The sequence below is a fragment of the Cnephaeus nilssonii genome (assembly GCF_951640355.1).
Source record: "Cnephaeus nilssonii genome assembly, chromosome: Y".
NCBI classification, from domain to species: Eukaryota; Metazoa; Chordata; class Mammalia; order Chiroptera; family Vespertilionidae; genus Cnephaeus; species Cnephaeus nilssonii.
The window spans coordinates 2,498,339-2,512,308 of NC_137096.1; the positions used below are offsets into that span (position 1 = coordinate 2,498,339).

Consider the following 13,970-nt stretch of genomic DNA (forward strand, 5'->3'; position numbering starts at 1 on the left):
AGCTATTTGCCCTTTCTCTGTAATAAAAGTGTCAACCAAATTCATGATGGACAATGACAGATTGAAACACACTTGTGTGATTGGCGCCAGCAAGAGCTTTATATATATATTGTGCATGCTTGAGGCAACGTTTATTTTTTAAATGCCAGTGCGCATCATATGTGCTGGCCAGTCAGTCAGATGGATGGTTGGTCACTTAGCCTTTTATATTTATAGACTAGAGGCCTAGTGCACGAAATTTGTGCTTGGGGATGTTCCCTCAGCCCAGCCTGCGCCCTCTCCAATAGGGGACCCCTTGGGGGATGTCCAACTGCCAGTTTAGTCCCGATTCCTGTGGGATCAGGCCTAAACTGGCAGTCCAAGATCCCTCTTGCAATCTGGGACCACTGGTTCTTAACTGCTCACCTGCCTGCCTGCCTGATCACCCCTAACTGCCTCTGCCTGATTGCCCCTAACCTCTCTGCCTGCCTGCCTGTTGGCCCTGAATGCTTCTGCCTGCCTGCCTGATTGCCCCAAACTGCCGTCCCCTGCCAACCTGATCCCACCCCTAACTTGCTCTCTCTGCCAGCCTGATCTCGCCCCTAACTGCTCTCCCTGCTGGCCTGATCATCCCTAACTGCCTCTGCCTGCCTGATCACCCCTAACTGCCCTCCCCTGCCGGCCTGATCTCATTCCCAACTGCCCTCCCCTACAGGCCTGATTGCCCCTAACTGCCTCTGTCTCAGCCCCCACTATCATGGCTTTGTCCGAAAGATGGCTGATTAACCCGGTCTAACTAGCATATTACCCTCTTATTAGTATAGATAGATTATATAGGATAGGATTGCTTAGATGGGAGTGAAAAGCCTTTTTCAGCAGGAGGAGATACTATTGGCAGACAAAAATACATAATCCCTATATCTGGACTGATAGCCAGCTATATGCACTATATTGCCAAATCGGTCATTAAAAAATGGAACCACTTTCTTACACCTTACACCAAACAGCTGAAGCCCTTTAAAACCCCTCCTCAGCCCCCAGCCTTCACAGTTCACCCAGATTTAGTTCTGATTGGTCGGTGTTTATGCCAGTCAGCGTCAAAAGCTCTGCCTCCTAGGCAGCCATTGGCTCCTCGCAGGTCACCCAGATTTGGTTCTGATTGGTCAGTTTCTATGTCAGTGAGCATCTCTGGGCCTATCTCCAGGCCTGATCAGAGGGGCAGGGCTGATCAGCAGCTGTTTCAGGCTGCTGGTGAGTGGGCTGAACTACTGATCTCTCAGAGAGAGGGGGGCGAGTCTTCTGGCAAGCCCAGGAGAGAAAGAGAGAGAAATAAGGGCTGATCCACAGCTGCCATGGAGGCTGTGGATCAGACCCTGCTTCTCTCTCTGTGCCTCACCATCAGCCGCGGAAGATGCTGATCAACCCCTCCTCTCTCTCTCTCTGTTTCTCTCTCTCTCTCTCTCTCTCTCTCTCTCTCTCTCTCTCTCTCTCTCTCTCTCTCTCTTCCAGAGGTCAGCAGTTCAGCCTGCTTGCCAGTCTCCACCTACCCAAGCCTGCTGCGCATGCACCCTGGCGTTCGGTCGTCCCTTCAGTTGTTTTGGACGTTATGGTTCCTTGTTCTTTATAGATAGATAGATGATAGATAGATAGATAGATAGATAGATAGATAGATAGATAGATAGATAGATAGATAGATATTTGTTCTTCTTGAGGTAGGCTGGATGTGTTTACACATCAAACCATTTAGCAAGAGTTAACAAGACATTCTGTTAAGGAGTTAATGAGAAGACAAATTGATTTATATAGGGCTTCTAATAAAAATTAAGTTTAACTCTCAGTTATTAGTAGTTCACAAAGTTATTCAATGGGAATACATTTATCCTTACTGTGTGTAAGTTTTACTTTAGGGCTTGACTTGTGTTCACATAATACTGATTTGAAATCCTTTCTCACCAAAATAATCATAGTCTTATTCTCTAAACATTAGTTCTGTGTCATTGAATAAAAGCAGGTTCTTTTGAAGATAGGAAAATCATTTGGGGAAATGTAATCTATATATATAAAAAGCCAGGTTCCGTAATATCCAAAACAACCGAAGGCTCGACTGAATGCTAGGCTGCACATGCAGCAGGCTTGGGTGGGAGTGGACTGGAGAGCGGGTTAAACTACTGACTTCTCGGAGAGAGAGAGAGGCGGGGCTGGTCAGCAGCCGCCCAGGCTGCTGGCGAGGCCCGAAGAGAGAGAGAGAAGGAGAGGGAGAGGGAGGGGGAGGCAGGGCTACTCTCTCTCTGGGTCTCACCAGCAGCTGAGCCTCTCTCTCTCCGAGAGGTCAGCAGTTCAGCCCAATCACCAGCAGCCTGGAGCGGCTGCTGTTCAGCCCCACCTCTCTGGTCAGTCCCAGAGATAGGTCCAGAAAAGCTGACTGGAATAGAAACCGACCATGCAGAACCTAATCTGGGTGAAGTGCAAAGGCAGAACCTAAGGTGGGAGTTGAAGAGGGGTTTTAAGGGCAATAGCTGTTTGGTGTAAGGCGTAACAAAGTGGTTCAGTTTTTTAATGACCAGTTTGGCAGTCTAGTGCATATGGCTGGCTATCAGTCCAGATATAGGGATTATGTATCTCCTCCTGTTGAAAAAGGCTTTCCCCTGACCCCCATTTATGCAATCCTATCTTATATAATCTATCTATACTAATAAAAGTGTAATATGCTAATTAGACTGGGTCGACCGGACATTGGACTTCCTTCCGGACAAAGCCATGGTGGTAGGGGCCAAGGCAGAGGCAGTTAGGGGTGATCAGGCTGGCAGGGGAGGGCAGTTGGGGACAAGATCAGGCTGGCAGGGGAGGGCATTTGGGGTCAAGGTCAGGGCAGCAGGGGAGGGCAGTTAGGGGCGATCAGACAGGCAGGCAGAGAGGTTATGGGCGATCAGGCAGGCAGGCAGAGGGGTTAGGGGAAATCAGGCAGACAGACAGGCAGAGGCAATTAGGGGCTAGGCAGGCGGGTGAGCAGTTATGTGCCAGTGGTCCCAGATTGCAATAGGGATGTCCGACTGTCAGACATACCCCAAGGGGTCCCCAATTGGAGAGGGTGCAGGCTGGGCTAAGGGAACGTCCCCTCCCCACCCCAATGCACAAATTTGTGCACCAGGCCATTAGTATTACATAAATGAGAAATTTTATCCTGTCATTTTTTCCATAGTGCCATTCATTTGGAAGTTAGGGAGATACTTAATCACCTGGCTTGACAACTTTCAGTTCTTAGGAAAAGTAATTTTACATTAAACAGACAATAAAAAGTATACAATTCTTTATCACCTGTTGCTGTTACTCCTCAATTATTTACTCAAATTTAATGTTTCAACTAAACTAGTCTTAGTTATTGTTAGACTAGAGGCCCAGCTCGTGAAATTGTGCAAGACCCAGACCCTTTGCACCGGTGGGACCCATCAGTGCACCTCCTGGTGACCCATAGTATGGTAGTTACGGCACTACAGCCACTGGTCTTTTCAAACATGGATACTTTAGTGCTGCTTAAGAGTCCAAAGTATTTTTTATGTTATAGAAAATTGTTTTAATAGAGCATTCTGTATTTTAGGAGGAATTGTCAATTCCATTTATCTCTAAGATTTTTTTTATTCCCTGTGGACTGACTTCTGTCACAGTAGTATCATGCCTTATAAACCATCCTTAAAACGTTTATTTGTATACGTGTAACCAATTATACGCCCTAAGTGCCTATAGACACAAGCAGTAGACCTTCCCCACACACCACGCGCATCTATATAAAAAAAAGTTTTTCCTAAGTGGCAGCCCTGACCAACTTTAAAATCAATTTTCGTGAGAATTTTCAGCTGAAAATATTCAAGAACACCTGAATTGTGAGTAACATAATTATTCCTAAAATATTCATTGCAAATTGATTTTTTAAATTAAATTCAAAATATCATGACGTGTGGGGATGGTTTCTGTTTTGGATGCGTTGCAGTTAACTGGTTAAATAAAAATTTCTAAATTGAAGATTATGTCTAAAACAATATCTTTGTTAATGGGCTATGCATATATGCATATAAATTCTCTGGTTAATCTCTTCCTACCTCTCTCTTACCCCTTCCATCTGAAATTCGTCAGCCTGTTCCATGCTTCTATGTCTCTGGATTTACTTTATTCATTAGATTCCACATATAAATGAGAATATGTGATACTTGTTCTCTGAATGACTTATTTCACTTAACATAATAATCTCCAGGTCCCTCTGTTATCTCAAAGAAATCTTTTTTACAGATACATAGTATTCCATTGTGTAAATGTACCACAGCTTTGTAACCTGCTCACCTATTGAGGGTACTTAGGCTGTTTCCAGATCTTAGCTACTGTAAAGTGCACTATGAACAGAGGGGTGTTCTCATTTGGTGTTTTAGGATTCTTTGGCTATAGTCTTAGAAGTGGGATCACTGGGTCAAATGGCATTTCCATTTTTAATTTTTTGAGGAAATTTCATACTGTTTACCACAGTGTCTGTACAATCTGCATTCCCAACAGCAGTGCACTAGGGTTCCCTTTTTTCCACATCCTCAGTAGTGTCTTGAGATGAAGGCCTGGGAGGGGGCAGGAGTACGGTGGAGATGTTCAACAATAAAGATAAATTTAAAATAAATCACATATAAATACATAAATAAATAATATCCCCTTGTGTTTTAAACATGGTAGGCACTCTTGATATGTCTATTACATGAATGGCCTTAATGGTTGAGTCTGTTTTCCACCTTCCATTATATGAGTTTATTAGTGTATGTCATAAATTTCTAAAAGTCCCTTTTTGTAGGATATCACTACAATTTGGAATGTTGACTTCATCACACGTTTATTCTTTTTTTATTATTATTATAATTTTTTTCAATAAATCTTTATTGTTCAGATTATTACACTTGTTCCTTTTCCCCCCCCATAGCTCTCCTCCACCCGGTTCCCACCCCACCTCTACCCTTACCCGCCCCCCCCCTCACTGTCCTCATCCATAGGTGTACAGTTTTTGTCCAGTCTCTTCCCACACCCCCCACAACTCTTCCCCCCTGAGAATTATCAGTCCACTCCCTTTCTATGCCCCTGATTCTATTATATTCACCAGTTTATTCTGTTCATCAGATTTTTTTATTCACTTGATTTTTAGATTCACTTGTTGATAGATATGTATTTGTTGTTCATAATTTTTATCTTTACTTTTTTCTTCTTCCTCTTCTTAAAGAATACCTTCAGCATTTCATATAATTCTGGTTTGGCGGTGATGAACTCCTTTAGCTTTTTCTTACCTGTGAAGCTCTTTATCTGACCTTCAATTCTGAATGATATCTTTGCTGGGTAGAGTACTCTTGGTTGTAAGTTCTTGCTATTCATAACTTTGAATATTTCTTACCATTCCCATCTGGCCTGCATAGTTTCTGTTGAGAAATCAGCTGACAGTCTTATGGGTGCTCCCTTGTAGGTAACTGTTTTTCTCTTGCTGCTCTTAATATTCTCTCTTTGTCTTTTGCTCTTGGCATTTTAATTATGATGTGTCTTGGTGTGGTCCTCTTTGGATTTATTTTGTTTGGGGTTCTCTGGGCTTCCTGGACTTGTAAGTCTATTTCTTTCACCAGGTGGGGGAAGTTTTCTGTCATTATTTCTTCAAATAGGTTTTCAGTATCTTGTTCTCTCTCTTCTTCTGGGACCCCCATGATTTGGATGTTGGTATGCTTGAAGTTGTCCTAGAGTCTCCTTACACTATTTTCATATTTTTGGATTCTTTTTTCTTTTTGCTTTTCTAGTTGGATGTTTTTTGCTTCTTTGTATTTCAAATCTTTGACTTGATTCTTGCGATCCTCTAGTCTGCTGTTGGATCTCTGTATATTATGTTTTATTTCAGTCAGTGTATGCTTAATTTTTAGTCGGTCCTTTTTCATATACTCGAGTGTCTCACTAAATTTATTGGCCTTTTCTAGAAAATTCTTGAAAAACCTTATGACCATGGTTTTGAACTCTATATCCAGTCGTTTGCTTTCCTCCATTTCTTTCATTTGTGACCTATTTCTTTGTCTCCGCATTTTGGCTGCTTCCCTGAGTTGATAGAATGGCTTTGTGTGCTAGGTGTCCTAGCAGGGCCCAGTAGCTCAGCTTCCCCAGTTACCTGAGGTGGACACTCTTGGTGCACCCCTTTGTGGGCTGTTTGCACAGTCTTGTTGTAGTTAAGTCTTGATTGTTGTTGGTATCACTGGGAGGAATTGACCTCCAGGCATATTGGCTGTGAGGATTAGCTGTGTCTACGCTGGGAGAACTTCTGTGCTGGAGACACCCTTATGATACAAGACTTGCTTCAGTGGGGCTTTGGTGCTCACTAAGTCTGCCCCCTAAGTGCGGCCCTTATGGATCTGAGGAGTTGTAATCTGGATGGTCCCACTCTGACCCCTGGCAACACTGGCTCTTGGATCTCCAAGGAGGTGCTAATTTAGCCTCTGCCGTAGACCACCCAGCAGGAGCTACGGAGAGATCTGCAGATTCCTCTTTTTTGTTTGGGTTTTGGAGGTGCCCAGATGAAGGCCAGCTGTGAAGCAATGCAAGCTGCTGGGGGGCCTTGGGCCTTCTTTTGGATGTTCTGGGTCTCACTGACTCAGTTGAATTCAAAGGACCAGGCTATTCATATGTAAAAGCCTCTGCGCTCATTTTGGATGGGGTGGAGTCTCAGGCCGAGCAAACAGCAATGGCTTCCCTTCAGCCCTGCCCTACGAGGCCTCTGGGTCTCAGTGTCCAGCGGTAATCGCTGTAAATACCTCTGAGAGAAAGCCGCCCTTGAGTTTTGCCCGTTGCCAGACAGTCCACTTTCTCCTCATATCAGTCTGGGTCCCCAGAGTCTCGCCCAGAACTGGAGTTCAGAGCAGTTGGGAGCTTTTGTCTCCCTCCCGATTGAGAAAGCCAGCCGTGTACTCAGTTGCCAGCCCTCTCCACATGCGCGCCTCCATACCTCTGCCGTCCGCAGCTCCTGTGAGTCTCAGTGTGTCTTTCTCTTCCCTTCTAGTTGTAGAATTTCCACTCAGCCAGCCTTCCTGTGGTTCTGGATGATGTCCGTTTTGTCTTTTAGTTGTAGTTTTGAAATTGTTGTGCAAGGCAGCAGTTCAGGTGTTTACCTATGCCGCCATCTTGGTTTCTCCCCCCATGTTTATTCTTAACTAATTTTTATTACTGTACAGCCAAGTAGCAGATGCATACATTGTGTTGGATCCTAATATCTAAGTGCTATAAATATTAACTGCTATTTTTCCATTACAGAAATGGTAACCTTTTCCTGAACTTTATGAATCCTTACGTTTATCTTGCCAATAATTATTATTTAAACAGATAATGCAAGTTGCAGTGTGAGAGAATATAAAGAACTTAAGCAATTAGGCCAAATAAGCCTTCTAATCACCACTCTGCCTGTAATAAACTGAACCATATTAATCTGTATGACATCAAACCCGCCACCCTGCCTCTGTTTCTTCATGAATTAGGGATGTATTCATAGCTCTCTTAGGTTTTTCATGAAGGCAAAGGAAAGAGATAATGTGTGTAAAAAATCTAATACATTTACCAAAAATGATAACTGTAAAATATTAATAACACTGTGTTACTAATGCACCTGACATGATATAGTAAATATTGCAAATTTATTTTTCCTCAAATTCAAAACTAAAGATAATATTTAGAAACCAAAGTAGTAAATCCTTTTGATCATTTCATTTTTTTTTTACATTCATATTACTGATCACTTCTTAAATAATATCTTTAGATACGAGTGTGAAGAATCTTTTACAACTTTGAATGTAGATATTAGAAATCATCAAAACCTTCTTGATTCTTTGGAACAGTATATCAAAGGAGATTTATTGGAAGGTGCAAATGCATATCGTTGTGAAAAATGTGATAAAAAGGTGTGTATGGTTCAATTTTAAAAAATACATATAATTGCATTTAACAGAACTGGGATACATGAGAGTTGTTGGTGTCTACCCTAAAAATTTACCTTTGCTCCATCTCTGCTTTTTTATATGGTCACAAAGAGGTAGTTAAGATGATAAGTGATGTAAGAATTTGTCAGGGAAATAATATTGAGAGAAAATAATGCAGTGGACTAGGAAAAACCATTACAGTTGGATAATTAATTTTAGAAATCACTGTAGCTAAAAGTTGCACAGTTACTTTTCATTTTTGCCCTGAAGTAAGTTGCCATTAACCAACTCCCACCTGAAGAGTTGATAGTAGGAAATATTTTTCCCTTTCTTACGCTAAGTTATTCTTCAAGTTTAGATGAACACGATGCTAATTTTATTTGATTACTTGAGATTTTTAAGTCACTTTTAGTTTTAAAAACATCAGTTTGTGGAATGGAGTAATAACATGTCTTTGAAGATACATTTGATATGGCAAAGAGTAAACACTTATTTTGACTCATCATGCTCTCTCATCTGTAGAATATCTGCATTGATTTGACTTAAAATGCCATTTAGATTGTGGCCTCTAAAGACATTTGTCCTGCTACCCACAGCTCTATAGACAATTTCTGGGGCCACTACTTCTTATATATCTACTCATAAATCACATTTTATTTTTTTATAAAAATACTAGAGGCCTGGTGCACGAAAATTCATGCACTCCAGGGGGTCCCTCCGCCCAGCCTGCGCCCTCTTACCGTCTACTAACCCTCAAGGGATATCCACCTGCTGGCTTAGGCCCACTCCCCTGGGGGATCAGGCCTAAGCTGGCAGTCAGACATCCCTCTGGCAACCCGGGAGCTGTTAGTCAGACATCCTTAGTGCTGCTGCGGAGGTGGGAGAGACTCTGGCCACTGTGCTCGCCAGACATGAACCGGCTTCTGGCTGAGTGGCGCTCCTCCTGTGAAAGCGCACTGACCACCAGCGGGCATCTCCTGCATTAAGCGTCTGCCCCTTGGTGGTCAGTGTGCCCCAGCAACCAGTCGTTCTGCTGTGTGGATCAGTTTGCATATTACCCTTTTATTATATAGGACTAGATGCCCAGTTCATGAATTCTTGCATGGGTCCGGTCTGGCCGTCCCAGCCCCCTGCAGGGTGCGTCATAGCGATTGGTCATTCTGGTCACTTAGGGTTTTATATATATAGATATATTTTTATTGATTTTAGGGAGGAAGGGGAAGGGAGAGAAACATCAATGATGAGAGAATCATTGATCAGCTGCCTCCTGCATGCCCCCCACTGGGGATGGAGCCTGTAACCTGAGCATGTGCCCCTGACCAAGAATCAAACTGTGACTTCCTTGTTCATAGGTCAGTGCTCAACCACAGCCACAGCAGCAGGGCATAAACCACATAGTTTATAGTAAGGACCTTGGTAGCACTTTTTCCAGGACATAGGATTAAATGCATTAATATTTGCAGCACTAAGTATGTTATCTGGCCTCTAAATGTCATACATATTAGCTACTTTTATTATTTAATAGTAATAGTTTGTTCAAATTATATTCTAATTAGCATAAAAATAAACATCAAAATACATGATTGATCAGTAAGCAGTAGTAGTTTTGAGCCAGCTATCAATTTCTGCATCACTAATTTTTGTAATTTGCAACCAAATGAGAAATTATTTACATATTTTTGTTTGCTGTGAACATTTTGAAAAAGTCAGTAGTCTGATTGTGTTATCATTTATTCACCTATTTGTAAATAAATTCAGATAGATCGTAAGTTTTAATATGTATTATTAATTTGCTCTATTGTATTTGATAAAAGAACTTTTTTATTTATTGTAGGTTGATACAGTAAAGCGCTTGCTAATTAAGAAACTGCCTTCTGTTCTTGCTATCCAGTTGAAACGATTTGACTATGACTGGGAAAGGGAATGTGCAGTTAAATTCAATGATTATTTTGAATTTCCACGAGAGCTGGATATGGAACCTTACACAGTACCAGGTGTTTCCAAGCTCGAAGAAGATAATGTAAACACAGATAGTCAGCTAATACCACAGCTTGTGCAGTCTGAAAGTGAGACATCAGAAAGCACAAAATACAGACTTGTAGGGGTGCTTGTACACAGTGGACAAGCAAGTGGTGGACATTATTATTCGTACATCATTAAAAGAAATGGTAAAGATGGTAAGAGAAATCGCTGGTATAAATTCGATGATGGAGATGTGACAGAGTGTAAAATGGATGATGATGAAGAAATGAAAAATCAGTGTTTTGGTGGAGAGTACATGGGAGAAGTATTTGACCATATGATGAAGCGCATGTCATACAGGCGGCAGAAAAGGTGGTGGAATGCTTATATACTTTTTTATGAACGAATGGACACAAAAGACCAAGATGGTGAGATGATAAGATACATATCAGATCTAACTATCACAAGACCTCATCAGATTATGTCACCAGCCATTGAGAGAAGTGTATGGAAACAAAATGTGCAATTCATGCATAACCGAATGCAGTACAGTATAGAATATTTTCAGTTTATGAAAAAACTTCTTACGTGTAATGGTATTTACTTAAGCCCTATTCCAGGTAAGTTTCTGGAATATAGCTTCTTATTAATAAGAATACTTTTTGTTTCACTTTTAACTTCTTTATTAGGCATCTATGTTTATATTTAGTGGGGCGGTGTTGTTTTTTTTAAGTTTTTCCCATAAATTTATTAGCCTTGATATCATTCCAATTTTAAATATATATATATTTTTATTGATTTTAGAGAGCAAGGTAGAAGGTGAGATAGATAAGAGAGAATTACAGCTACCTCCTACACAGCTCACATTGGTGATCTAGCCTGCAGCCTAGGTGTGTGCCTCGACTGGGAATTGAACCTTGACCTCCTGGTTCATTGATCAATGCACAATCACTGAACCTCGATGGCCAGGCTATCATTCCAATTTTAATGTGTCAGCATTTTGAGTTCGAAGTCAAATATTTAAGATGTCTGTACCTTGGAATAGTGACATTCAGTATCTAGAAACAGAAGAACTTTTACTTATAAACAATTGTTTTGACTCAAACATTACTGTGAGACATAGTTTAGTGAAGTTCTAAGATAACCATGAAAGATTGCTTTTAGCTAAGATTTTGTAAACATGGAGTGTTTGTTTAAACACACTTAAACAATTTTTTTATGTGTGCTTTTTATTCAAGGACAAGATCAGTTATTGCCTGAAGCAGAAGAAATCACCATGATTACTATTCAACTTGCTGCTAGATTCCTCTTTACCACTGGATTTCACACGAAGAAAATAGTCCGTGGCCCGGCCAGTGATTGGTACATGGTGTTGCCTTTTTTTTTTTAATTGATTTTTAGAAACAGAGAGAAAGAGATCAATTTGTTGATTGACTTATGAATTTATTGGTTATTTCTTGTATGTGCCCTGACTATGTATCAAACCTACAAGGTTGGTGCATCAGGACAATGCACTGAGCTGCCTATCTGGCCTTGCATTTTGTTCTTACTATTCTTATAGTTGGTTTAATCATTATTATAGTGCTTTATTTTTCCCTAACCAAGGGAATCTAATTTCAAATGTCAAATATAGGATAAAAATCTGGTAAGAATGTTGAGAGAAGTTGTATTAAATTTCTTAGTGTTCCTTTTATTAAAAGACTGGAGTCTGCCTTAACCGGTTTGGCTCAGTGGATAGAGCGTCGACCTGCGGATTCAAGGATCCCAGGTTCAATTCCGGTCAAGGGCATGTACCTTGCTTGCAGGCACATCCCCAGTAGGGAATGTGCAGGAGGCAACTGATAGATGTTTCTAACTCTCTATCCATCTCCCTTTCTCTCTGTAAAAAATCAATAAAATATATTTTAAAAACAAACAAACAAAAAACTGGAGTCTGGATGCAGGAAATTTGTGCAGGGGGTCGGGGAGTCCCTCAGCCCCGCCTGCTCCCTCTCGCAATCTGGGATCCCTTGGGGGATGTCCAACTGCCAGTTTAGATTGGGCCTAAACCTGCAGTTGGACATCTCTCTCGCAATCCAGGACCCCTCGGTCCTTACTGCCTGCCTGCTCTCTCCTAGCTGCCTGCCTGCTTGCTCCTTAACGCTTGGCTCGCCACTCCTTAGTGCTGCCACAGAGGTGGGAGAGGCTCCTGCCACCACCGTGTCCTCACCAGCCTGGCTTCTGGCTGAGTGGTACTCCCACTGTGGGAGCACACAGACCACCAGGGGGCAGCTCTTGTGTTGAGTGTCTGCCCCCTGGTGGTCAGTGCACATCATAGCAACCGGTCACTCTCGCCATTCCCGCTGTATCACTGGGCTTTTATTATATAGGATAGCATTGGCTCCTGTCCAGCCAGTGTGACTCAATGGTTAAGTATCGACTCAGGAACCAGAAGATCATGGTTCAAATACAGGTTAGGGTTCATTGCCTGGGTTGGGGGCTTGTTCCCCAATAGGGGACTTGCAGGAGGCAGCAGAACCATGATTCTCTCTAATCATTGATGTTTCTCTCTCTCTTCCTCTCCCTCTCTGAAATCAATAAAAACATATTTTTAAAATTTGGCTCCTGTTTCTATTGTATCCTTTGTCTATTTTATCATGAAATACTAAGCTTTATCATTACTAGAGAGAATTCTGGCTTATGTTTATAAAGTTAGATGATTATTCAATGGTTATAGTCTCAAGTTTCTTATAATAAAAGTACTAGAGGCCTGGTGCGTGAAAATTCATGCAATGGAGGAGGTGTCTCTCAGCCCGGCCTGCCCCCTCTCATAGTCCGGGAACCCTCAGGGCAGGAGGTGACCCGGCGATCAGGGGAAGGCGACACCCCCATCACACCTATGCTGCTGCCACTGCCGGCCGCGCAAGCCTCAGCCGGCCCTGGTTACCTGAGCTTCAGGCAGCCCTGGGCAGCTGGAGGGCTGAGGGGACTGGGAGACTCTGGAGGCAGGTGTGTGGAGCAGCCGTGCGCCTGCTGCCCCCGCGGGGCTGAGGAGACTGGGTGCCGCCATATTTGAGGGTGGGGCAGTCAATTAGTGTATTTCCTCCTTATTGGCTGTGGGCACCCCATCTTTGCGACAGCATGAGGTTCAATTAGCATATTCCTTCTTTATTAGATAGGATGGAGGACATTATAATACCTTGTTCTAACAACTATTTTTTAAAATATATTTTTACTGATTTCAGAGAGGAAGGTAGAGGGAAAAAGAGATTCAAACATCAATAATGGGAGAGAATCATTGATTGGCTGCCTCCTGCACACCCCGTCCTGGGGATCAAGCCCTCAACCTGGGCATGTGCCCTTGACGGGAATCAAACCTGGGACCTTTCAGTCCAAAGGATGATGCTCTATCTACTGAGCTAAACTGTCTAGGGCTCTAACTATTTTTAGCACCTTTCAGATTGGAAGATGTTAAGGAGATAACCTGGATGAAGAAGAGTTTGATAATAGATTTGTATTCACCTACACAAGTTCTCATTTAATTCATTTTGTGACTAAGATTAACTACAGCAAGTCACAGACTGATAGTTGTATTTCAGTACAGAAGATCTTCCCTCTTTTTTTGCTTTATAAAAACTCGTTGGGCTCTAGCCAGTGGATAGAGCATAGGCTTGCGAACTGAAAGGTCCCAGGTTCAATTCTGGTCAAGGACACATGGCCCGGGGTGTGGGCTCGATCCCCAGTGGGGGACTTGCAGGAGGAAGCCAATCAATGATGTTCTTTCTCATCATGGATGTTTCTATTTCTCTCTCCCTCTTCCTTCCTCTCTGAAATAAATAAAAATATATTTAGCCATGACCAGTTTGGCTCAGTGGATAGAGTGTTGGCCTATGGACTGAAGGGTTCCAGGTTCGATTCAGGTCAAGGGCATGCATGTACCTTGGTTGCAGCACATCCCCAGTAGGGGGTGTGCAGGAGGCAGCTGATCAATATTTCTCATGGATGTTCCTAACTCTCTATCCCTCGCCCTTCCTCTCTATAAAAAATCAATAAAATATATATGTATTTAATTAAAAAAAAAACTCTTTGGTTCAC

At 42.2% G+C, this 13,970-nt stretch overlaps 1 protein-coding gene across 13 annotated transcripts in view; it reads left to right on the forward strand.

The window, feature by feature from the left end:
* Positions 1 to 13,970, forward strand: part of LOC307096473 (ubiquitin carboxyl-terminal hydrolase 9X-like) — a 221,341-nt gene that overhangs the window by 181,284 nt on the left and 26,087 nt on the right. For 11 of the 13 annotated variants that reach the window (XM_079766139.1, XM_079766132.1, XM_079766133.1 and 8 more), the window contains 3 exons: positions 7,775 to 7,916; positions 9,769 to 10,516; positions 11,135 to 11,258. In XM_079766139.1, coding sequence (XP_079622265.1) covers positions 7,775 to 7,916; positions 9,769 to 10,516; positions 11,135 to 11,258 — 1,014 coding nt within the window. Of the gene's footprint in view, positions 1 to 7,774; positions 7,917 to 9,768; positions 10,517 to 11,134; positions 11,259 to 13,970 lie in introns of those variants that run through there. The other 2 variants (XM_079766125.1, XM_079766127.1) reach the window with 2 other exon arrangements.